At 32.2% G+C, this 25,597-nt stretch overlaps 1 protein-coding gene across 3 annotated transcripts in view; it reads right to left on the bottom strand.

Moving 5' to 3' along the window:
- Positions 1-25,597, bottom strand: part of ATAD2B (ATPase family AAA domain containing 2B) — a 141,499-nt gene that overhangs the window by 49,501 nt on the left and 66,401 nt on the right. For all 3 annotated transcript variants that reach the window (XM_031466652.2, XM_010992935.3, XM_031466651.2), the window contains 5 exons: positions 21,597-21,756; positions 19,691-19,781; positions 14,361-14,672; positions 11,878-12,013; positions 5,392-5,578 (listed from right to left, as the gene is read on the bottom strand). In XM_031466652.2, the coding sequence (XP_031322512.1) occupies positions 5,392-5,578; positions 11,878-12,013; positions 14,361-14,672; positions 19,691-19,781; positions 21,597-21,756 (886 nt within the window). The remainder of the gene's footprint in view (positions 1-5,391; positions 5,579-11,877; positions 12,014-14,360; positions 14,673-19,690; positions 19,782-21,596; positions 21,757-25,597) is intronic.

Raw genomic sequence — 25,597 nt, 5'->3', positions numbered from 1 at the left:
TCCTGTGATCAGGTAAAATACTGTATCTCAAAGTGTGATCTACTGAAGACCAAGAACAGTACTAACCAGGTTGCATGCTTAAAGTGCAGACTCCTGTGCTCATCCTAAATTTAATGAATCAGAATCTCTGGGTGTGAAGCCAGAGAATCAGAAATTGTAATAAGCACCCCCAGGAGATTCTTATGCTCATTAAATCTTAAGAAACAATGATAAAACCCTGCAGCAGACACTAACTCCTCTACCATTTTTCATCCAAATGACATTAATCAATAGCTGAGGCAGTCAGAAGAAGAAAAGGAAGTTTTGTTATATATTTGTTTGTGTGTGGATGTTTTAAACAACAGATACAGAATTAAACATGGTTCCCAGGGTATAAACAAATATCAAGTAAGGCTCTTCCCCTCTTTCCATCTTATCACATATATAAACACAGGTCTTTAAAGGTGATTTAAGACTTCTTTACTTTAAAGCTACCCTTTGTGTTTCTGTTACACTATTAAATAAACCCAATTTAATTTGTATTATCTTAGAGGCAGAGGAAAAGAGACAATCACAGAAGAAAAACTTGCCACAGACCAAACCTTTAGATTCCACATCTATTTAGAGATAATCCTGGAAAGGCTAGCTACCAAGAGAAGTAAAACAAAAGGGAAGAAAAGAAAGGAAATCTAGAACAGAAGAATAGAGAGAAGGGGTTTTTTATCTTTTCAGCATCTCAGCACCTGAATTGTGCACTCTCTTCCCTAGGACTTTTATACCTACTTACACCAAGCCTGCCAATGGCTACAAGTAAAGAAAAAAAGTCTTAAGTTTTATTATATAATAGCCTCTTTTTAAAGAATTTTTTAAGAGAGACAGTATTATGTTTTTGAACATAAAATAATTGTAAATACACACTTAAAATACAAACACTCAGGGATTAACCTGGACAGTTTATCTGATCTCTGGTCAGTATTCAGAGGAAGTTAGAGCTTCAGCTACCAGAACTACAAAATTCTGACTCTGTGCCTGCATAGAATGGACATCCACATGGTGGTCACTCAAGAATAAGCCCTTCTTCTAACTCAGAAGCTCAGATGTGAAATCAGAGAAGACGAGATGTCTTGACATACTAGATGCAATGTAGTACAAATGAAGACAATAAATGGTGGGTTTTTGTTATTTTCCACTGCCAAGTGACACTGCTCTCACCCTCCCCAACAACACAACAAAAAAAGTAGTAAAATCAAGAAATGTGGAAGAGACCAAAGAATACGCAGTGAGAATTCACATTTAGCCAATGATGTCAAGTAGGATTCAGGAAAAAAAATCCCAAGATCCCAGTAACATCAACATATAATTTACGACAATGCTTCTTAAGTATTTCCTTACCTAACATTAAGCCAGTATTGTCTTTATGAATATATATACATATTAGGCATAAAGGATAACTATAGACTGAATACCCTCTTCACTTTGAAAATGTTCCTCTTTCAAAGTGATTTTATCTTTCAGTTTGCTTGATACTGTCAAATATACATGTAAAAGGGAAAAAAAATTCCAAATTGTATAGCAGAGTGTAAACTAAAATGACAAAGTTTATCCATTCCCCAGTCCTCCAAATTCCTTCCCTCAAGCCAAAGCAACGATTATTAACAGTTTTTTTTGGGGGGGGGGAGGGTATTCTTGGATAAAATTTCTACTTTCATATAAGCATGAGCAAATTTTAAAGCTTTTTTTCTTTTATACAAAGATCATACTTGATTGATTCACAACTTCTTTTTCACTAACATCTCCTTCATCTTTCTGTATCAAATTATGAAAATCTACTTCATTCTTGTTAATGACTCCATAGTTTTCCTTTGTATGTAAGGATATACTCTATTTTAACCAGTCCACCATAAAAGGACATTTAGTTTGTTTCTTTTTGTCTTATTTTGTTTGGCAATTCTACACAATGCTGTGATAAATATCCTTGCATATTCAGCAGTGAATACTTAAAGCTAACGTATCTCTAGGAAATTTTTCTTAATGTAAAATCCCTGGGTCAAAATGTAACTGAAATTTTTAAAGATAGTTCCAAACTACACTCCAAAATCATTAAACAAATTTACATTTCCACTAACTGAATATAAGTGCCCGCATCTCCACTAGGTTTCTCAAGCTTTTTACTTTCACAAAGCTGATAGCTGTTTTAAAATAGCATCTTGTTACTTTAATCTGCACTTTTTTCACTTATGAGTAAATGAAACAAAGAATCTTTTCAATTTTTATTGGTTACTTTTTCCTTTTCTATAAATGGTATGCTTCTGTTTTGCCAGTTCTTATATTAGTTTGTTTTTCCTTCTTCTTACTCATTTTAATGTATCTTTGTATATTTAGGAAACTTGTCCTTGACATGTGTTGCAAATACAAATTTTTACCAGGTTATGTTGATTAATTTTATTCAAAGAAAGTTTTTTTGCCGGGTGTAATTTAAAATTTTACAAAGTCGAATTTGTTCTTACCTTTATACTTTCTAGCGTTTGTTCACTGCTTTGAAATCACTTTATCATTCCAAGATAATACACTGACATTGTGAATTATTCTAACACTTTTATAGTTCCACTAACAAGTTAGAATTTATTTGGGGGCTACAGAAAGGGGTAGAAAATCCAGTTCTGTTTTTCCTTCTTCCCCTCATAGTGCCAGCCAGTTTTCTAAGACCATTTGTTAAATAATCCACCTATTCTACGATATCAAATATCATCATCATATATTCAACATCATATCATCAAATACTAAATTCTGTTTCCACCCAGGCCTAAGCATGAATTCTCTTTTGTTACTTTGTCTGTCTATCCTTGCACAGGTACAAATACTTTATTACCATAGTTTTATTACCTGTGTAAAAATCTGGGAGGGCTTCTTCTTTACACTTTTTCCTCTAGAATTCTCCTTGCTATGCTCTTATTTATGTTCTAGAGGAAACACAGAGGCTTTTTGCTATGCTCTTATTTATGTTCTAGAGGAAACACAGAGGCTTTTTAAAACTGCCTCCTCTTAAATTTTGGGGACACTATAATTGATTGCACTTAATTGATACATTAACTTAGAAAAGAACTCACAGCTTTTCAATGTTGAGTCTTACCAGCCGTTAGTTGTGAAAGGAGCTGGAGCAACAGTGATAGACATGATGATAGCTGTCACCTGTTGAGTACTTACAGGCCAAGATTACTGATGAGCTTATTTTAATAATCACAACAACCTTATGCAGTATCATTATCTTCATTTCATAAATGAGAAAATTTAAGCTCAAAGACGTTAAACAATTTGTCCAAGGCCACAACCAATAAGAAAGTAGCTGAGATTTTTAATCTTACAATTTGACTTCAGTCCACACTTTGAATTATAGTATAGTAATTAAAAACAAGGTGTGCCTTTCATTTATTCAACTGTCCTCCTCAGGTGACTTTTAGTGTTCTTCTTTTAGGCCCTGCAAATTGTTTAAGTTAATTCCTAGGTAAACTTAGTTGCTGTTTTAAATGGGACCTCTTCTTCCATTATATAGTTCACCCTTGAACAAGGCAAGGGTTAATCTGTGTACACTTTCTAGCCAGGCCCTCTGGATTTGTAGTTTCTCAGCATCCACAGATTCAACCAACAACGGACCCTGTAGCATTTCCTGTTGAAGAATATCCATGTACAGGTGAAGCAGTGCAGTTCAAACTCTCACTGCTCAAGGGTCAGCTGTATTTCTTACTTGTTATTGTTTATACAAAAGAAAACAATTGATTTTAAAACATTAAAGTGTCCACTTAACAGAATGCTCTTATTGGCCCTAATAGTCTTTCAGTTGATACTTTAAGTTTTCTAAATATACAATCATATTACAGGTAAATATTTATAACTTCCACGTGTTCATTCCAATATTTATCTCTCCACATCTAACGGAATCAGTTTTGCATGACTTCACAATGGTATATTATTCTTTTGATGTGCTACTACATTCCATCTGTTTAAGTGAGATTAGTCTACAGTTTTCTTTGTATTCTGTTCAGGGGTTTATCATCACTCTTTCTGTTGATTTCACATCTTTCTTTTTCTATGCTTTGGAACAGTTTAACGAGCATCAAAATGACTTTATCCTTTAAGATTAGAAGAATTCACCTGCTGGAACTATTTGGATTTAGTGCTTTCTGATACTCAATTTCTTCCTCCAAAGCTAGTATCTATTTAGATTCTCTCTCTTCTGAAGTCAACTTTGTTAATTTATATTTTCCCTGTAAATCACTTGGATTTATTTTAAATGTTACTAAGTAATTCTCCTACTTGCATAAAAACTGCAATAATTTTGTCTCACTATAAAGGAAAAATATGAGCAAAATATAAATCAATATTATTGTAAAACACTCACAGCCAGGATGAATTAAATATATAAAACTTGAAGCAAATTACTGGTATATAGCTTTTCAGTCAGGCTGTGGGTTTTGTAAAAAAAAAAAACTTTAAATAGGACTTTGTAAGTAGTAAAGTGCTCTAGGATGTTCATATCCAGAGAACTATAAGTAAAAGAGAACTAAAATTGATACTACGAACTGTTTTTAAAAATCTGTTTACTACAAGATACAGAATGGTTTTCAATTAGTTTATGTATTAAAATATTTATGAACTATAACTGAAAAACAAAAAGAAAATTGTGTACAATGCTCTTAAGTGTTACTACTTCAGTCATCTAATTTCTACATTTAATGACCATGTACTATGTATGAGCTGAGCACTGTGTCAGGGACACAGAAATGGTGAAGACATGGTCCCTTGGTTCAAAAAACTTACTCCCCTAGTCCCTAGTTCCAACATGACACACTCAATAAATTCACAGTTACATATTAAAACCTTAAGAAATATAAATAGCCTCATGAGAACTTTGCTTCACAAGCTAGCAAATATAAAGTAGTTGAAAATAAAATATCAAAAACACTTGATTACTGACACAAACATATATAATTTTAAAATTGCTATCACTTTTCTATATTAATTTTAAACCCCGGCATTCTCAAACTGAGTATCATTTCCCTTTCTATGATAAGGCTGTAAGTATAGACAGAAGTCTAGAGAGGCTTTGAAACCACAACTTTGAAAAAAGAGTTAGAAAAAGACAAAAAGGAACTCCCTTTCTATACTGTTTAATGAAACTTTAATACAAGAAATAGGATTATTAAAATTTCAGAGAAGAATGAAGTATCATGGGAAAAATAATGAGCTTACATTAAAAAAAAAATCAAAAGGATCCCCTGCCTTTATTAGAATGTTAATAAATAACAAAAAAGTTATTATTCATATTACTGTTCTTTGAAAAACTTGTATCTATAAACATTACAGACATATAAACAATAAGAAAGTTGGAAGTACTCTGATACACTACAAACCTACCTGTGCACATGATTCTTCAGGTGTTTTGGCACTAACTGAATAAAGTGCTGGGAGATCTAGTCTGTGCACAGAGAATTTTTCTAGAGTGTGCAAAAGTGCTGGAGCAAGGTGAGAAGTTTGACCTGAGCCTCGTTCTCCAGACAGCAATAATCTTGGCCTGTAAGAGGTTGGCTGATGATATGGTGACCTATAATACACATAAAACATAATAATTATTTAAAAACCATACACTCTGATCAGCAGGCAGCACGTTAGTCTCATAAAAACCATACACTCTGAAGATCAAAATATTTACATTAAAAGAATGTAACTCCAAATTAATAGAACTTTCTTACCTTATTTTTTTAAGTACAGTGAATCATTTTTTCATTAATTATGGTTTTAAAATATTGATCTCTCTGACAATATTAATAACCAAGATATAAAAGTATAAAAATCCATTCTAAAAGAAGATAAAAATACCTAGGTATTCATCCTATAACACCACAAATATTAACTTGGAAAATGCTTCGGACATTAAGTGTAATTTAGTTATTAATTATCCAAGGACGAATGTTAAGAATCCCACTTCTCCAAAAAAGAGGTAACATCTAAAACTTACTGTAAATATAGAATTTTTTTGTAACACATGGCTAAGATGGTACATTTTATGTGTATTTTACCACAATTAGAAAAAAAAAAAAGTAGGGCTTTTTCAGTGGCAGCAATTTTGTTTCTGTGCTAATAAAAACTAACAATTCTTACCATAATATATGACATCAAAAGCCCTGCACCAGAGAAAGCAAATTTAGGGAAATACACTGAGCCAAATTCAACTTATATTCTTAAGATTGTACAGCAACATTAAAGTGAGAAATAAAAAAATTTATCTAATGCCACTACAGGTAATACAGGAAATTCTAAGCAATGCAATAAGAATAAAGCAAATTTTAAAAGTGGAATTAATGAAAAGAAATAGGGTAAACTTGTTACTTGTAAAGAATACAATTATGCACTAGAAAATCCAAGAGAATTAACTAATAACTGTCATAGTCTACAAGCAAAGTAACAAGACTGAAGATGGAAAAAGAAAAACCAAGAGACTTTCCTAAACACCACCAATAACAATATAAAAGAAAGGAGATCCTATTCACAACTGCAAAAATACAAATGATAAACAATATTAAATAATCTTAGCAAAAAAAAAATGTGAAACTATACAGAATACATGACAGTGCCTCCTCTAAAAATAAATAAGTAAACCTAATTACCTCCCCTCCCCAGGAAAAAAAAAAAAATATATATATATATATATACACACAGATGTCAATTCTTCCAAGGCATTTATAGTTAGCTATAATTAACTATATATTTGTAGACCTTTATCTTATACATTTAATAATCAAAATCCCAAAAACTTTTGGGGGAGGAGGTTAAAACTTATTTGCAACATTATCTAAAAAAAAAAATCAAAAACATTTTGGAAAAGTGTGCTAGCTCCAATTTTAGAACATTTAAACCTATCGTAGTAACTAAGCACTTCATATGGATTCCTTGATTAATTTTCTTAACAATCATATGAAATACATAGGTTTCCTCTTGCTAAATAAAGAAACCAAGTCCTATAGAGGTTAGGTATAAGACTGCACAACTGGGTGTCATATAAGTGCAAAGCCCATTTCACAGAACAAAATGAATTCCAACACAAATAACTTCAGAAAAACAAAGGTTAATGTATTTTTAATTCATAAAAATCTAAAAACTTTTTGTTACTCAAAAATTACAATCTGAGCCAACTGGCAAACACCCAAATGAGACAAAGAATCTGCCATTAACAGGATTGGTTTTTAATGCTTAAGGAGCTTGTGTTCACAATGTTTTAACAAAAAAATACCTTCCTGTGCAAAGGACACAGACAATTAAAAAAGAAAACAGAAATAGGCAACATTTTGTAAAATATGTTCATTTATATCACAATTGTAGAATGATGCTTCTTATGCTAAATAGTCCAGGATATCCAACAATACCACTGTTATTATAGAGCACACAACCCAATGCATTTATTGGAAAAAGAGAAATACACAAATTACTATAATTCAGTATGATTAATAAGTATCACTCTTTAACTACAAGGTGCTATTAAGAGACTCATAGATGGCTTTCCTGGAAAAGTGATGTGAAAGGACAAACCCAACAGACTGGAGGCAGAAAAGATGAATTCCAAGAAATAAAAACAGCACATGCAAAGGACCAGAGGCTAAAAAAAAGCCCTTGTCCCTTTTGGGTAGTGGATGTAGTTCATTACAGCCAGCTTCTTCTATGGTTTTAGAGCAATGAGGGGTAAAGATGATGGGGTAGGGGAGGGGAAGAGGGAAGGAGAATCAGATTGTGTAGGGCTATAAAGGGTATTGTGAGCCATGTTAAACACTGGAATGTACACTGGAGACAATAAGGAAGCTCTAAGATGCTTATGTAAGGGAAGTGACATAAGCATATACATGTTTTCGGAGGGTAACTCTAGCTCCACATGTCAGTATAGGAAAGGGTTTTGAAAGAGGACAAAACAGTAGGAAAGATGACCAGTTTAGGGGTTTGTTATAATAATCAGGTATGAGATGTTAATGATAGGGTACACAAGAACAATGTCAGAGGAGGTGAGAAGGGATAGCTTTAGATTATACTTATTTAGTAAGGAAAATCAATAGGACTTGGTCAATGACTAGAAACAGAAGAAGAAAGAGGAAGGAGTTGAGAATGATGTCCATTTCTAGTTGGGACAATTGAATGGATGGGAGCTCACAGGACTCACGGGAAGAGAAGGAGAGACACAAGCCAGCATATATTGAAAGATCTGCGATACAGCAAAGGGAGATAGGCACCTAGATAGAGTTTAAAGCTCAAGAGTGAGCTAGGCTTGAGAAAGACTCGGTAGTTATTTATAAAGATGAAAAAATAATGAGAATATTGAGAAACATCTTATATCTGTTAAATTGATAAACTAAAAATTATGTCATTATTAGTGAGTAGATGGGAAAACTGGTATTCTAATGATTAGTGGGAATGGGAAAAAGTACAATTTCTGAAATAAAATTGGCAAATATGCCAAATATATATGAAAATGTATATCCAAGGACATCCTGCAATTCATCCCATTCCCAGAGACTTCCTTACTTCTTAGCATTCTCTACATTTTTTTCTATAGTACTTATCTTCTAACATTTCATCTAGCATGCTGATTGTTTTATTCTCTGTCTTCATCTAAAATGTAAGCTGAGTAAAAGAAGGGATTTTAGTCCATTTTGGTCACTAACATATTCCTAGTACCTAGGACAACATCTGGCACATGATGGGCACTCTGACAATATGTCTGTATGAATGAATGAATATATGAAAGAACAAATGATTCAAACAAATAAGAAGATATTATTTTCATCTATCTAGTTGGTAAAGATTTAAAAAGACAAACAGTGCTCAGAATTGACAAGAGTATAGAAAAAATAACCCTCTCATTTATTAGTGATGCAATGTAACTGGTACAATCTTTCTGGAAGGCAATTTAACCACCTCTATCAGGTTTTTAAATGTGTATGTGCTTTGACACAGCAGTTTTTAAAATGTTACCTAAGCTCTCAATCAGAAAAAGGTGTAAAGATATGTACTTAGAAAGATGTCTGTCACAGCACTGTTTATAAAAGAGGAAAATTGGAAGCTTCAATTTTTATCAATATGGTTATATAAATTATGAAACATCCAAAAAAATACTATTTTAAAAGAATGACATTAAACATATACTAACATGAAATAATATTCCCAACATGGGATGGGAAGCAAGTTACAACAACCACCTTATAGAAGGAAAGTTTTATATAAAATAATACGTGGGTCTGTCTATATCAATAGAGAATACGGACGTGTGGTCCCCAAAATACTAACAAATATTGCCTTCAGGTGCTTGGGCTTTAATATTTACTTTCTTTTTTATGCTCTTCTTTATTACTTGAATTTTCTACAGAGTATATCATCTTTCTAATCAGAAAAAACAAAGCGATTTTCATTTGGAAAACCTCAGAAAGCTCTGTTGCTAGTCCCCTTATGGTAATACACAGTAAGAAAGAAAACTTATTTTCCATCATAAGGATTCTCTATCAGACTGATAGACCTTAAATATATAGACTTCCACTTCATCTTAAATCTAAAGAAAAGGTTTCAACATTGTTTTAGGAAACTATTCCCCAAAACAGAAGCCCACCATCAATGCACAAGCTAGTGTTACTGACACCAGCAATAAAGTCATGCTTCTACTTGTCGAGTATGTGAAAAAGCACACGTTGTTAAAAAACAGAAACAAAAACAAAAAACCCAGCCAAACCAAACCAAATGTACAACAAAAAACACGTGTAGCCCTTATTAAACGTCTACATTCTAATAACTGAAAGACTGTGCTGTACACTGGAAATTGGCACAACATTGTAAAATGACTATAACTCAATAAAGAAAGTTTAAAAAATGTTTACATTCTAAAGTAAATGCTTCTTGGAAAGTATGAAAAATCATATTGCCCAACCTATTTTAAAAAACAATATAATTTCCTATCTACCTATTAAGCTCAGAAATCAATCTGGAAACCATACAGTACAATAGAAAGAATACGATCCCAGGAAACAAAGAGTACCAAACCTGGCTCTTCGCCCTGCCAGGAGCACAATCATGGTCCATTTACTTAACTTCTTTGTACTTCGGTTTCCTCATCTATAAAATGATGATACTACGAATGATTGTTGAGAGGCCTAACTGTATTACTATGTATAAAGTCGCAGCTTTATATACCTACCACATGCCTAGTTTGTAATGAGAAACAAATGCTAACTCCTATACCTTTATACTCAAAATGACAACACATGTCACCATTTCTTTTGTGAAGCATTCCTGGGCTTCCCTATGAAAGCTTCTGAGTTCTGCTTTCATAACACTCCAGCTACAACTTAATGTTTGTCAGCCCTCAATAACAAGAACTTCTCCAGAGTAAGAACTATGTTATATCTTATTCATGCTTTCAGCACCTAACACAGTGCCTAGCATAGGGTAAACACATAAAAATTAGCAGAATGGATGGATAAACAAAGAAATACAGTCATGGAATTTATCAAAACATCTATAACAAAAAAAGTTCATTCTAGGATATAGCTCTCTCACTATTAAAGTCAAATCAACGAACCAGAAAAGCTTATGAAAAAGAAGTTAAAATTAAACCAATTCCTTCAGAAAGGCTAAACCAAAAAGTGAGCCATAGTACTGACATACATTAAATCAGTGACAGAATGTTAACATAAAATTGAAAAAAATCTGTCTTTTGATAGTTTCTTAGCTCCTGCTATATATATTTCAAATTCAAATAACTAAAATTGTCAAAACAAGTAACATACACAGCACACAGGCGAGCCAGGTGAGAGTCAGGAAAAAAATGATTGGTTCTCCCTTAGCCATCAACAAAACAGATCTGTGAAATTCCTGAAATATTCTAAGAAAACTTCCTGGAGGGAATAAAAGAAAGGATCTGGAATAGAAGAAAAAGTTTCTAACAGAAGAGCCCACAACAGAACAAACCAAGGAAAAAAGAGTAAAGTAATTTAGTCTCATTTGAAAAACTGAAAAACAAGAAAGGGTTATCAACGCAAATAACTAAATTAACATTTCACCAAAATCTACATGGGGGAAACTTCAATTAAAGTTGAGAACTTAAATTTGTTCAAAATATGTCAAAAGAAAAATTACTTAAAAGTACACGCAATCCAGTATCTTCTAAAAAAAAGTGCTATTAGACCTACCTGACTGGAGCTTTATGGTTCTTTAACTATCATGCTAATTATGTAAATGCAAGTGATGATGCTGATAGTATTTGAAAACTATTTGGTTTCTTAATTTAAAATTACATTAGCACTAAAATTGTTTACCCACTTAAGTGCACAGCAAAAGATGTTTTAACATAAAGGTAAGTGTAAATAGAAAGAACCATAAAATCTAAATTAGGAAAGTGTAAACTAAGGAGGCTTTGGAGAATCATAAAGTTATTTGTTTAATTACTGAGCAATTTTTAATTCAAAATATCTTTGTACCCTTAGAGTCCCTAAATTATCATGTGAAACTTATTAAAAATTAAAATACTCTAGATCATGATAAACATTTAATTTCTGTACATTTTAGTTCAAAGAAAAAGCAATAAAATTGGGGACATGGGTTGACTTTCTAAAAGGTACTCTTTCCTTCTATCCTGATTTAAAAAAAAAAATTCCACAATCAGTTTTGGGAAAAAATATCTTTAGTTGACAAATAACTCCATTTATTACCACACAAAAACATATACAAAGTAAAAGCTTTCCAGAATTGTCCAGTGAACAGAAAAACAAAGCCCTCAAGGTTAAAATCATAATTTAAAATATACTATAATTCTAACCATAAAGTAGTAAAAAACCACTCTAAATTAAAAGAAATTTGATATAAATTGCTTACATTGTAAAATGAAGATAAGGTTTATGTACAGCAGCAGCTGATGACTGTTTCTTTGGTGATCCTGAGTGACAACTTGTCTCAAAAATTGATAAAGCATTCTCATCTTCACTATCATCTAAAATTAGAGTTTCTATATCTGTTCAAAAAAAAAAATCATAAAGATTACGAGGCTTAAGAAGTCACTTAATATTAGTGCCCTACCAAAGCTAAGGAAAATTGGTTTAAAAACCAAGTGACAATAACCAAGTTATCTAAAAAATAATACAGATTGACCAGGCAAACTGACAAATTACAGTATTTTGAATAATTTATAAATGGAACTAATGTAATTCTTTCACCTTTACAGATTACTTAAGTGTTACGAGATGCAATTTGGGAGACTGACTAACTACAAGAAGTCTGGAAAAGAAATGGCACTCTCGTAAAATATCCATCTACTTACTAGTTATCTCTAAGGTAATTCTGACCAGAACCAATACATCTAATATAAGATATTTGGTTTAATCAATAGAGCAATTGAATTATGGCCCAATTCTTACAAAAGCAACAAGGAACAAATTGATACTTATTTTTTCACATGTTCTATACATACATTTCAAGGAATACCTAGTCTAGTTAAGAAGGGACTCAAGAATTCAATTAAAAACAAAGCCAATCTTAAAAAATGCACTCATTCAAGTAAGATTAAGTCTCTAGATGGGTCTTAAGTTATTGCTCAATGGACTAACTAGAACTAAAATTCTTACTGAGTGCAAGTGCACCATACTTAAAAATTTACCTGGACTACAACCTGAAGTATTAATAGCTGTACTTCACACATACCTAACAAAAGTGTCCATGCATTCAATAAAAAGCAATGCTACATCTGTAGGAGAAATGTGAGGGCATTAAGATGAACAGAAACCATATCCTTGCCCTCAAAAACCAAAGAAAAAGAGGCATACTTTCTAAAATAAGATATTGAATTGTGCTGGCAGACACATATTTCAGTGGCTTTTAAGAACTAAATATTTAATACAACTAATATTGTAAAAGTTAACCTGAAAAATAATTGAGTACCTTTTGAGTGATAATTTCATATACAAGGAAAGGATATTTATCCAAAAAAAAAAATTAAGACAAAACAAACCAGAATAATATTTCTAAATATAGACATATTTTTAACTAAAAACAGTTATTTATCATCAAAGAAACTTTGGTTTCTCTTCTCCACAGTATACAAAGGAAAAAAATGAAACTAAAGAATACTTTATACTTATAAAAAAAAAAAAAAGGTAAGAAAACACAGATAATTATGCCACCAAAAATTCTCAAATGAAATAAAGGGAAGGTCAGATTGTCATGATTTTCTAAAGGTAACACAGTTTTTCAAAAAATAAAAAATTGGGGGGGAAAGATACATATCCTCAGTTATGAAAATCAGATAAGAAACATGCTATTCATGGCAACGTAGCTAGACCACACATATTTGTTCTCCTCCCTACTTGACAAATTTAAGAAATCAAGTAATCCATGTGATATTTCATGAGAATCTATCCCCAAAAAATAAAGTTTCTGAAAAATATACTTATGCCAGCAAAATTCACTGAATATTGATGATTTTTACTACATATAATAGTTTTAATGTTACCATAATTCACTAAACAATTTTCTATTTGGTGCAGACTACATGAAAAACAAGGTACTAGAAACTGGGAAAATTAAGGTAATTTTTTAAAATTACTGTCTCTTCAAAGTACATGGGCTTCATTCTGATTAGCATATGAACCTAAAGTTTCCTATAAATGAGCAACATTTTTACAAGTAGGTTTCTGTTTTTATCTCAGATCCAAACTACAACCTTGAGTCCAGAATTCAAGACCTTCTGTAATTAGGTTCTAATTAACTCCCTTACTAATAATTTACACTCCAGCACACAGCAGAGTGCCCTGCCAATAACAACAATTTGATGAGATGAATCCAGAGGAGCATTATAGCAACATAGTTAAGAGCGTGAGCTCTGGAATCAGGCACCCTGGGTTTGAGCAAGCCCTAGAACTTACTAAGTGACCCTATGTGAGTGAATACCTTCCTCTTTTATAGAATAAGAGTACCCATTCCACAGGACTGTTATGCAGATTAATAAATGACAATTTATGTAAGGGCTTTATAATAATTAAATAAATGTAAGCCATTATTATTATAGCCAACTTTTCTAAAGACAGTAACACTCCTACATCAAGAAAGTCAGAATGGCCCAAGAGTGAGCAAACAGAACAAATATCCATTCACTGTTTTCAGAGACACTGACTAGCCAACTACTGTATGCCAGGCAATATGCTAGGCCTATAATATACAGTGGTGAATGAAACAGATTCATTTTCTATATTCATGGCAAATATAAAAGAGTAACACGTAAATAACTTTATAAGGAAACTCAGAATTTATTTATTTATGCATGTATTTGTTTCATTTTAAAAGTATGAAAAAGTAATTTATACTACCTTCTTTCTTGTCACTCTGGCTAATTTCAGCATGAGGAAACACTTTCTGCAAGACTGCCAGGATACTGTTGAAGCTTCTTTCCAGCAGTGGCCTTATGATGGGGGATAGTGCATGTCCCGAAGACATGACAGCACGCTGGGAAGCAGGCACAATATTCTGCATTGCGTGGTAAAAATCCTGGGCATTGAGCACTATTGAGGAAACATCCAGCTGCAGTTTATGACTGCTAGCATAGATCTGGGGGTAACGCCTCCGCAGGGCAATAAGGGCAGCTTCAGTGCACAGGGCCTTGATGTCAGCTCCGCAATAGCCTAATGCACAAAAGGAAAAGGACAACATGGTAAGTTCATTTTTTCAAGTACCAACTATGTCTTACAAAGATGCACATCTTTAAGAAAACAATTAACACTAAATCAATCATTATATGCAAATCTATCAGCAAAATGAAAACTGACCATTTAAAACAACTTAATGAAACTGTTTACTCATAAAGACTAAAAATGTTTTGAATGCTTTAATTAACGAACACATGAACTAATGATATTAAAAGAAAACAAGTCATGTATTTTGTGCTAAAACCACTGATTATAATGTATAACTTTCTTCAGGAAAGATTTCAAAAGAGTAATAGTTTCATATCAATCCTTCATCAATATTCCCAATCACTAGTTTAGTCCTTGTGACATTATAGTTTCCTATAAATTTTTCTAATATTACTAATTTCCAAACACATATAATTGAGTAGTACAAAGTAGTATACATAAGCTCAAGCTTCAGAATCAGAGCTTTTCTACTACCAACTGAGTGCAACCCATTAGCAAGTTAATAACTAATTACTCCAAAAACTATCAAGTTGTGATCATCTCTGATAGTTCCAAAGATATTAAAGGGAATGAGCATGCACTAACTCTCCACATTAATTCCCTTTATATATATATATATATATATATATTTTAGCTTAAGATGACTGATAATCTAGCCCAAAGGCTTAAGAGATATGGGGTATCAACCATTACCCATATTTAACTGATCATGTAGTTAACAAATCAAGTCCACAGTGCTCTTAAGTCATTTCATTCATTTGAGCAACAAACACGTACAAAGACATTTGAACTGTTAGGTCTTTACCACAAAAAGGAAGAAAAACTCAAACTCATCATGTTTTTTTTGTATCACTAATTAAACCTGCATCTGGCCACCTTTATCAGTTATGCCAGCAGGGGGAACCACCTGAACAAGTTACAGACTGTGTGCCCCTAAGCTCTTTAAAGAGTGGTATCAGGTTTATTATTTTTTTATACCTCACAATGACCTTGTAGAACACTTATATACTGAAATAAAAATGGTGATTAGACAGGAAGACTAAGAGCAGAGAAGAAAGTGCCCCAAACTAACTGGAAGAAAAAGAACATTGAGGGAAAAAACCATATAAATCATGCCAAATCACACATCTATAATGAACTTCATCCCTATTATTAGTACGGCAAATGATCGTGTTAACCAAGCCCTACATGTAACAGAAAACTTCTCTTCACCCTGCTCTCCTCTTTCCACTGCACTTACCATCTTTTCATTTACCTAGTGTGTTTATCGTCTGCCTCCCTCAACCAGAATGTGAGCTCTGTGAGAATAGGGATATTTATCTGTTTTGCTCACTAAATGTATCTCAAAAATCAAGAACAAGGCCTGGCCTGGCATTCAGTAAATATTTCTTGAGTGAAAGAATGAATGAAAAGAGAAGAGTAACTCCAAGACAGTTTGGGAAGGTAAAACCATTAGGTTACCATGCACTACCAAAAAGAAGTGGATGAATATACTGGGCTTTTCATTTGTTTCTAAGAAAGCTAAATTCTTTTACCATTAAGCCAACTTACTGTTATTAAAAATTTCAATGATAATTATGAAGTACTGTATTCTTAAAGAAACATGTATATAGAAGTAGGGGGAAATTTAATATGAGCTGTTAGAATTTAATTCAAAAAACTATAAGCAAATCAAGCATTAACACTGTCTCAAGACAGCAGTCAATCTCCCAAATAATTCTTCAAAATAATCAAGTTTACTATTAGTCTCTCACATTATTTTCTATTTCTCCATGAATAAACCTGCAAAAGCCTAAGTTAAAAAAGAAAAAAAATTCAAAAATAATGTAGAACAGAAAAAAGCCACTAAAAGGTATTTTATGTAGTAAATGTTGCCCATAACATTTATTTTTGACATAATATGTTAACAACATACATAACAGCAATGTATTGTGCATTTTTCTTAATTTATTAAAGAGAATTTAGAAGTTTATCAACAATAATAGAGTCCATTTAAAGAAGTAAATTTTTACACGGATTATCATAACCAATCAATTATAAACAATAGGATTTATTTTCTTTACATTTGCTTGTGAATGAGAATTACTAGTTTATATCTGCAGTTGTCAACCTTGATTACTCATCTGGAAAAATAATGAAAATGAATCAAAAATAGATTCCCAACAAACTTGGTGAATCAGAATTTCTGGTGAATGAATATCATAAATGTGTATTTTGAGAAAGCTTTACAACTGATTCTGATATACAAAAAAACTGAGAACTACTAAATTAATACCTTTATAATAATACCTTTATAAAAGAAATAATAATTTCTTTACTAGACTCTAAAACAGAATTAAAGGTTCATCATAACCATGGCTAAATAGGTTGTTAAGGGTGACAACATGTCCAGGTATAGGCCACCTGCCTTGTCATAATCAACAATGTATTTTTTTCACTCTCAAAAGGGTCTTGGTTTAGAAAAATAGATGATATGACCATTCTAGAAACACTGAAAATATACTACAGCCTTTTGAGAGTTAAAAGTTGCTATAGATATCAATATCCCTTCCATAACCATACTAATTCTATCCATTACAATTCTAATACTGTGATGAATACGTTTATCTCAGTATCAAAGAAAAAGTATTCTTAAATACTGCTATTAAGATGAAATATGAAAGACTAAAAATACAAGCTATTCAAAGAGGTTACAAACTAGAAAAAGGCAAAATTTTATGAATTTTTTTTTTTAATGGAGGTACTTGGGATTGAATACAGGACCTTGTGTATGCTAAGCATGTGCTCTACCACTGAGCTATACTCACCCCTATGAAGTTACTTTTTAAGTAAAATATCAAACAACTGATAATGAAAGTGTATTTATCTCACTGATAAATTTGACCCTCAGTGAAAACGAATAGACAAATATAATTAGGTTTAAGCTCTTCTTTAACCTTAAGCTCATACTATTTGTACAGATGTTCTGGATACCAAAATTATGTGAAGACTACAAAAAATCACAACTATAATGCATGCAAACACCTCCAAGTACTTGGGAATTCATTTAAAGGTAAAAGTTACCAAATCCATAACCTCTAACAAGAGGTAAGCTAACTTTGCAGCTGTCCATCAAGACTGCATAGTCATTTGTTAGGCATAAATTTCACTCAACCGAACCCATACATGGTAAACCATTTTGGGGATAAATAAGTGCTAAGTTTATAAAGAATTTAAAATTTATTGCTATTTCATCCTGTTTGAACACCTGCACGTGTTTTGTTTTGTTTTTAATGTGAACTGGTTTCTTGGAAGGAACAATGTCACGATCAAAAACAGAAGTCAGTTAATTAGAATGGATTTTTGTCACTCTCCAGGAAGAAAATGAAGTATATATAAGCAGATTCTAAACCACCAATGCCACCCTCAAAAAAAGGCAAGAGAAGTTTCTCAGTCCTATAAGAAAGTATGTCTCAAAATTTTTTTAACCTAAGAAACTGAAGCTAAAATAAATCACTTGGAAAAATGAGAAGTAGTGGCCTCTGAAAATGAAAAAGGAATCTAAGAGTCTAATATTTAGGATGAAGAATTAGAGTGTGTAATATTTCAGACGATAGGGTAACAGAAATTAATTTTAAAATTACTTTTAGGGAATGTACAAAATTATTTGAAGACTTCTGCTTATTTCAGTTAAGGATCATTCTGTGACAAATTCACAGAAGAATCTACAAAGATTTCCCATTCTGATCTATATCCTAATACAATAATATCATAAAAGTAGCAGGAAATAAAAGGGGACAAATTTCAAAAAGGGAAAAGACTGGATTGTGTACCAAATACCACCCTCTCCCATAAAGCAGCACAAGGCTTTGCAAAGGTCAAGCCAAATTTACATGAAATGGTTTTGGCGCATGCTTTCTTATACCAGGCAAAGCTTAAACTGGAGTAGTGCTGGAGAGATTTACGTTTTCTCCTCACCAGAAGATGTCGAGGTCTTTGTGGTTCAAAAGCTGAGGGATGCTGCTTCGGAGATGGAGGTCCCTGTGGATGAAGAGGATAATTCGGATGTAGCTAACTGAATGGACTAATGTTCTATTTAAGTTTTAATTATTTGATGGTGGACCACAGTGATTTTTTTAACTAAGTCATTCTTTTTGGTTTTGGTAACTTTAAAGTTTTCCCAAGTAGACTGTTCACTGTTAATGGACTTATTTGAGGGATTTCGTCATATTGTTTAAAAAGTTCATGGAGAGAGATTTTTTATTTTTAACTCATATTTTTTGAGAGAATGAGAGTAAAATAGACAAAAGACAGAAAAAGAATGGAGGAAAAATACCTGTGTGTACATTCAGTTGCTTAATACCATATTCATTTTAATTTTAGTCCTAACAGAGCCAAAATCTTGAATTCTAAAACCTCTGAATTCCATCTCCTATGAATAACCATGTATGTAGATATAACCCTCTGACCATATCCTTTTAGGACAGTAATGTTCATTCACTCCATGGGAAATCTTCTACTGTGATTAACTTAACATTAAGTTGGAAAGTTTTAGATTTTGGGAAATATTAACAGGTACCATTAAAGTATTTTCTTTGAAGATTCCTCTCACTCAACTTCTTTTTTAGGCCACAGGCATGAGGATGAGTCCATCATGTAATCTGCAAAGTAAAAGACTATAGACCTGCCCTGACCTTTATCTCTCAAGCCTAAGCTTACTTTTCTCAGTAAAATTTCTGAAAGGGGACAATTCCTAAAAGAAGACACTGCAGTAATAACATGGAAATCCAGCAATCATTGAAAGGTGTATTAATACTGAGCTTTGTGAATCAAAACACTTAATGGCAGCTAAAATTCTAATTTACAAGTGTGCGAGTGAAATGTTTAAAATAATTTTTACATTTGAAGGCAAAGCCATGTATTGCACAAAAATGTAACTATACTCTTTCACATTCCAAAGATAAGGGGAAAGGGAGGTTGAGCAGAACAAACAATAACAATCAAGAAATTCAAATAGTAGCACTCACCAACACATTTTTCAGCCAGTTCACCTAAAAAAGCATCTGACAATTTTGGATTCCAGTCCCTGGTATGGATCTGTAAAATGTGTTTTCTTGCCTAAGAAGAAAAACACAGATAAATAAAATCTTGCCTAAGAAAAAAGTACAAGTAAACAAAATATCATCAACCCCTCAAAAGTATTAGCTGGAACAAATTTATGAAATAAACATATCCCAGAAAAGCAACTGTTTATTTTTAAACAGTCTGTTTCACAAACTAAGACATTTAATATTCTGAGAGGTCAAGGAACTTCACTAGTGGCACATATGACTATGTGACTGATCTAGGAATAGAATTAAAAACTAAATTTGACTTTCCGCCACATCATTTTTAACATGTGAAAAGATATAAACAAAAGCTTTAACGTGTTATAACAATCTTAACTTTTAAACAAACTTTATATTTAGATTTCACAGATCTTTTGGTTCTAATATGCATTAAAGTATCATGACTGACAATGAGCTAAAGGACAGGTAATTTTAAAACTTGAAAAAAAAGTTTTAAGTTGAAAAAGTTTTCAATTAAGAAATATAATGCATATTGTCATCTTGTTAGTTGATGCTTTCACATTTAATATATAACAAGGTAATCTCCATATTAACTGAACTCACTGAATAAACCAAAGGTTTATAAAACCTTACTTTGACTTTTTATACTGCATTCTCTACATTGTACAGTCCTAGAAGCTCACTTGGGTAAAAAGATGATGCTGTATATACTATGTTTCCTAACCTGACAAAGCTAAGTAAATGCCTGTAGGTTGGATTGTCAATCCAAAGCTGAGACAAATATAGTGGCTGTACAGACTGTCAGACTGAGGTATTAACTGCTCTACACAGACTGCTCTGTACAGCAGAGCCACTGCATTCATTTCCCTATGGTCTTCTTTACTGTACTGATCACTAAGCCTCTCACATCTATGTACATAAACCACGCATTTCACAGAGATCCAAAATCAAAGCCATATAACAGCAAGTGTGTGTGTGAGAGTGTGTGTGTGTGTTTGTGTGTGTGTTATATATTCATATATAGTATCCTCTCTGCTCTCTTTAGGTTATATTTGTATAGGTATATATTATAAATGTTCTAGTTAGGTTTGGTGTGTTAAATCACATGGAAAACACTGTCAAATATATTACCTTCTCTACATACGTCTCTCCCTCTCAAACTTTAATTCCCAGTTAAGATGACAGTCAACGATTAAACTGGTCAAATCAAGACTAACAAAATAATTCCAAGAAAAATAGGAAAAAAGAACTTTGTATATTAAATACCATTTTACATAGTCAATGACTATGCATTGCCCTGTTTTAATTATACATTCTTTTAAAAATTACACTATAATGAATAGCATTTCATTTTAGCTGCTTTTAATTATGATGTTAGTCATTTCTTTGAAAATTTGCATATTGCACTCTTGTTCATAAAGCCACCAATATTCTAAAAATGTTATTTTTTGGGGAATAAAGCTCGTTTGGCTAACGAGGGACATATAAACTTACTCACAAGGTAATTACTACAATCTGGAGAACTGAAGAAAAGAGTAAGTAAGCATCTATACCAACATAATCAAGGATTTTACTCTTACTTCCTAAAAGTCATAAACTTTCTGATCATTGTTAAGAAAAAGACTTTTCAATAGTTAACAAGTTTCCTAAAGTTTAACTAAGACCCCTGATAAGCACAAAATTTTTTAAATGAAAATTCATAAAATTTCACTTTCAAAGTATATATATATATATATATATATATATATATATATATATATATATATACACACACACACATATGTGTGTATACATACAAACACAACACACATTTCATAATGGAATCACAAATACATTTTAATATATCAAAAACAGAAACCCTTACCTTTTGATCAGGGAGGTTGAAAAGAAATTCTCTATCAAAACGACCAGGTCTCCTGAGAGCGGGATCTATAGAATCAAGTCTATTTGTAGCACCAATAACAACAATTTCACCTCTATTGTCTAATCCATCCATAAGAGCAAGGAGGGTTGACACTATAGAGCTGTAACAAAATTTTCAGAAAAAATTAAAAACTTTTCAAAGGAAAGAAAGAAAAAATTGTAAAAATCTGCTGCTTATACTAACTTTTATCACTTTTAAATGCTAATAAAACAGATTTTTATATTTGTGTTCACAAGTAAAATTAGGTTCCAATTAACTTTCTCATATTGTTCTAAACAGGTTTTTTAAAGTCTTTTGAAGAACATACAATACACTGAACATAAAGTATACAATTTGATAAGTTTTGAAATATGTATTTACCTATGAAATTATCATCACAATGAAAATAAGTAACATATCCATTATGCTCTTCCTCATGCCCTCTCTAATCCACCCCCACTGTTCCTCCTGACTTCTACCCAATCTCCTGGCAACTGCTGATCTGAGCTCTGTCACTATAAATTAGCCTGCATTATCTAAAATTTTATATAGCATAAGTAGTTTTTTTTCCTGGATTCTTTCCCTTGGCATAATTATTTTAAAATTCACCACACAATTGGTTTGATAATAGTTTATTCTTTTTGATTATTAAGCAGTATTCCATTTTATGGATATATCACGATTTCTTGATTCACATGTTTGGGGCCATTTTAGATTGTTTCCAGTTTTGGGCTATTACCAAAAAAGTTATGAACATTCACATACAAGTCGTGAAGATTTTTCCCATAGGTTTTCTTCCTAGAAGTTTTATACTTTTACCTCTTAAGCTTACACCTTTATCCTCTTAATCTTTAATGTTCACAGAATCTGAAACATCACATTTTGCATTCCTAACATTGCTTACCAGTGTCTTTTTTATCGTGATCAATCGTACCAGAGGTTGGTCAATTTTATTATTTTTTTCAAAGAAGCAACTTTTGAATTTCTTGATTTTTGTGTATCTTTATTTGCAGTTCACATATTGTTAGCTATAGGTTTTTGTTTTATTAGCACCATAGGTTACTTAGAATTAGAGCAATAGTTCTTAATAACAAACATAAAATCCTCTACTTATCTTTTTGTTACTTGTTTCTTACATTTTGTCTATTACTAAATTTTGGAAATTAGTTGTGATTTAAGGCACATTCAATCAAGTTTTGTAAATGTTATGTATGCTTGAAAATAGTATTCATGCTATGTTTGCCTTAGGTAAGTATGCCCACAAGATCAGATTCATAAAATATGGTTGTTCAAATAATCTAGAGGATTAATTTATTTTTTGCTCATTTGGTCTATTAATTACTGAGAGGTACATGATATCTCTCACAATGATTATCAATATGACTTTTACTTGGCAGTTCTGTTAATTTTTGTTTTATATAGTGTGAAATGTAGCTATTAGGGAATTTTAAACTTTAAATTGCTACATCTTTCAACAAATTGAAGCTGTTATCATTATAAGGTGATCCTCCTCAGCAACAGTAACTTTCTGTAAGTATTTACCTGATGATGTAATTTTATACTATTTTATGAATTTGACTATTTCAGACATTTTATATAAATAAAATAGTACAATATGTGACTTTTTGTGTCTGACTTTGTTTCACTTAGCATAAAGTATTTGGGGTTCACCAATGTTACATGTATAAGATAAACTGACAATATGGGTCAGAATTTCATTCCTTTTTGAGACTGAGTAATATTCCACCATATGACTATATCACATTTTATTTAATCATTCATCAGCTTATGGACATTTGAGTTATTTCTATGTTTTTGCTATTATGAATAACACTGCTAAGAATATTTGTGACTAAGCTTTTCCATGTCTTTCCTCCACCACTTGGAATCTTTCTGTATTCTTATATGGAGATGTGTCTCTTCTGAACAAAACATCAGCATATTTTGTTTTTCCCCAGTCTGACAGTCTTTGTCTTTCAAAAAGAGCATTTAAGCCATTTACACTTCATGTAATTACTGACATATCTGAGTTTTAAGTCTACAATCATATTTTGTGTTATTTCTCCCACTGCTTCTATGACTCTCCCTTCCCTTCTTGATTGCTTTTAGAATGATCTTTAAAAATTATTCTATTTTCCCCTACTAATAGTTTAGTAATTATATAATGTTTCTATTGTATTAGTGATTACTCTAGAATTTAAACCAAATACTTGGTACTCAAAGGTTTCACTTTCAAGTATGATGGATAAAAACCCTGCCGAACAACCCCTTGCTTCCCTTCAGAAAATAACTACAAAATATGTACATAATAATACATAAGCATATACCTAAAGGAACTGGTGAGTAAATAGAAACAGATATATTCTGGTGGCAATTCATGATCATTTGGATAAAGGGAGACATACAGAAATCAAATTGCCCTCTCTCTGGCCTTTAGCATGTGTCTGAGTACAGTGAGGTAGCAGAGGAAGATTATATGAGGAAACCCCTTAATTTTCCAGTCTGAGAGTTCAGAAAAGAGAAAGTGGAAAACCAGTAACACTGAAGAATGTGGTGATCCTACCAGGGCACAACCCAATGAAGATATTCCCACATCTCTGAACGATCCCTAACAAAGGCACAGAGCAATTAAAGGATCCAGCTAAAGACAATGATTTCAAAGGAGACCAATGCTGCCAGTCTAGAAATTGTCTGCATTTCAAACTGAACCCAGAAAATCATCTGCTAAAACAAAGGAAATATTACTCATAAAAGAATAATAATAGAATCCAGAGGCTCCACAAACTAACATTATTAAGTTAACCCAAACAAAATTGCCCAACAAATCAAGAACCAAAACAGAACATATTTTTAAGAGAAAAAAATATAAACAGGCCTAACAGTGAGATGAACCAGATACTGAAACTAATACAAAAGGATTTTAAAGCAACTATTATCAACTAACATTGGTGAAGTAAAACAAAACATGTTTAAATTCATGAAAATCACAATGGAAAAAATAGATAACGAAAAAGAATCAAACGTTAAGTCTTACAACTGAAATATAAACTTTCTGAAATACGAAATGTATTGGCCATACATAATAGCAAAATAGACATGAGAAGGAAAGTGAAGACTGATTGACGATCAATAAAAAATTATCCAAACTGAAGAGAGAAGATGACTGAAAAAAGACAAATTTGCAGATACATAACACCAATCAAAATAAACACAAAACCCATATTGAGGCGTATCATGGCTAAATTGCTAAAAACCAAAGATATAGAGCAAAAGCAGCGAGAGAAAAACAACATACTATTAAGCATGAGAACAATGATCCCAATAATAACTTTCCACTTCTGGGCTGCAATGTAATGAAGATAAAATTCTGGTAGAGATCAGCTGACTCATTAAGTGGAAGAGACAGAGCTGAGATTCCAGGGAGACCACAAACCTAAGAAAGGGAACCAGAGGTGAGACCACTACACACGAAGAGAACTTAGGAAATATACACAGGACCCTTCAAGAATTCAGATAAATACTGATAAGTGTATGTGAGGAAATTACTCAAGGCTTATGAAAAAAACACCCAGAATGACTAGAAGAAACAGTATTTCACACTGACAGAGAGCCAGGAATATTGCCAGTTCCCATAAGCCAGACTGGTAAACCTCATGATTCACAGGTCACTGCGTCGAATACACAGAAGGACTTTCCTTCATTAGTGAGGAATAATTAGCCCTACACTGAAGACTACTCCAGATCCACATAACAAATCTTAAAAGCAAAACTCAAAAGAATCAAATTGTTTTCAGGTAAATTAACTGTCTTAAAAAAATAAAATAAAAAAACCTCAAGAATATTTATTGATAATATCATGTCTAGCACTCAACAAGTCAAAATTTATGTCTGGCATGCAATAAAAGTTGCCAGGTACACAAAGAAGTTGGAAAATAGTCCACAAGGAAACAATAAAATGAATT

The sequence above is a fragment of the Camelus dromedarius genome, chromosome 15 (genome assembly GCF_036321535.1).
Source record: "Camelus dromedarius isolate mCamDro1 chromosome 15, mCamDro1.pat, whole genome shotgun sequence".
Lineage (NCBI taxonomy): Eukaryota > Metazoa > Chordata > Mammalia > Artiodactyla > Camelidae > Camelus > Camelus dromedarius.
Note: the sequence above shows the minus strand (reverse complement) of the source record. Positions and strands in the feature narration are given on the sequence as shown.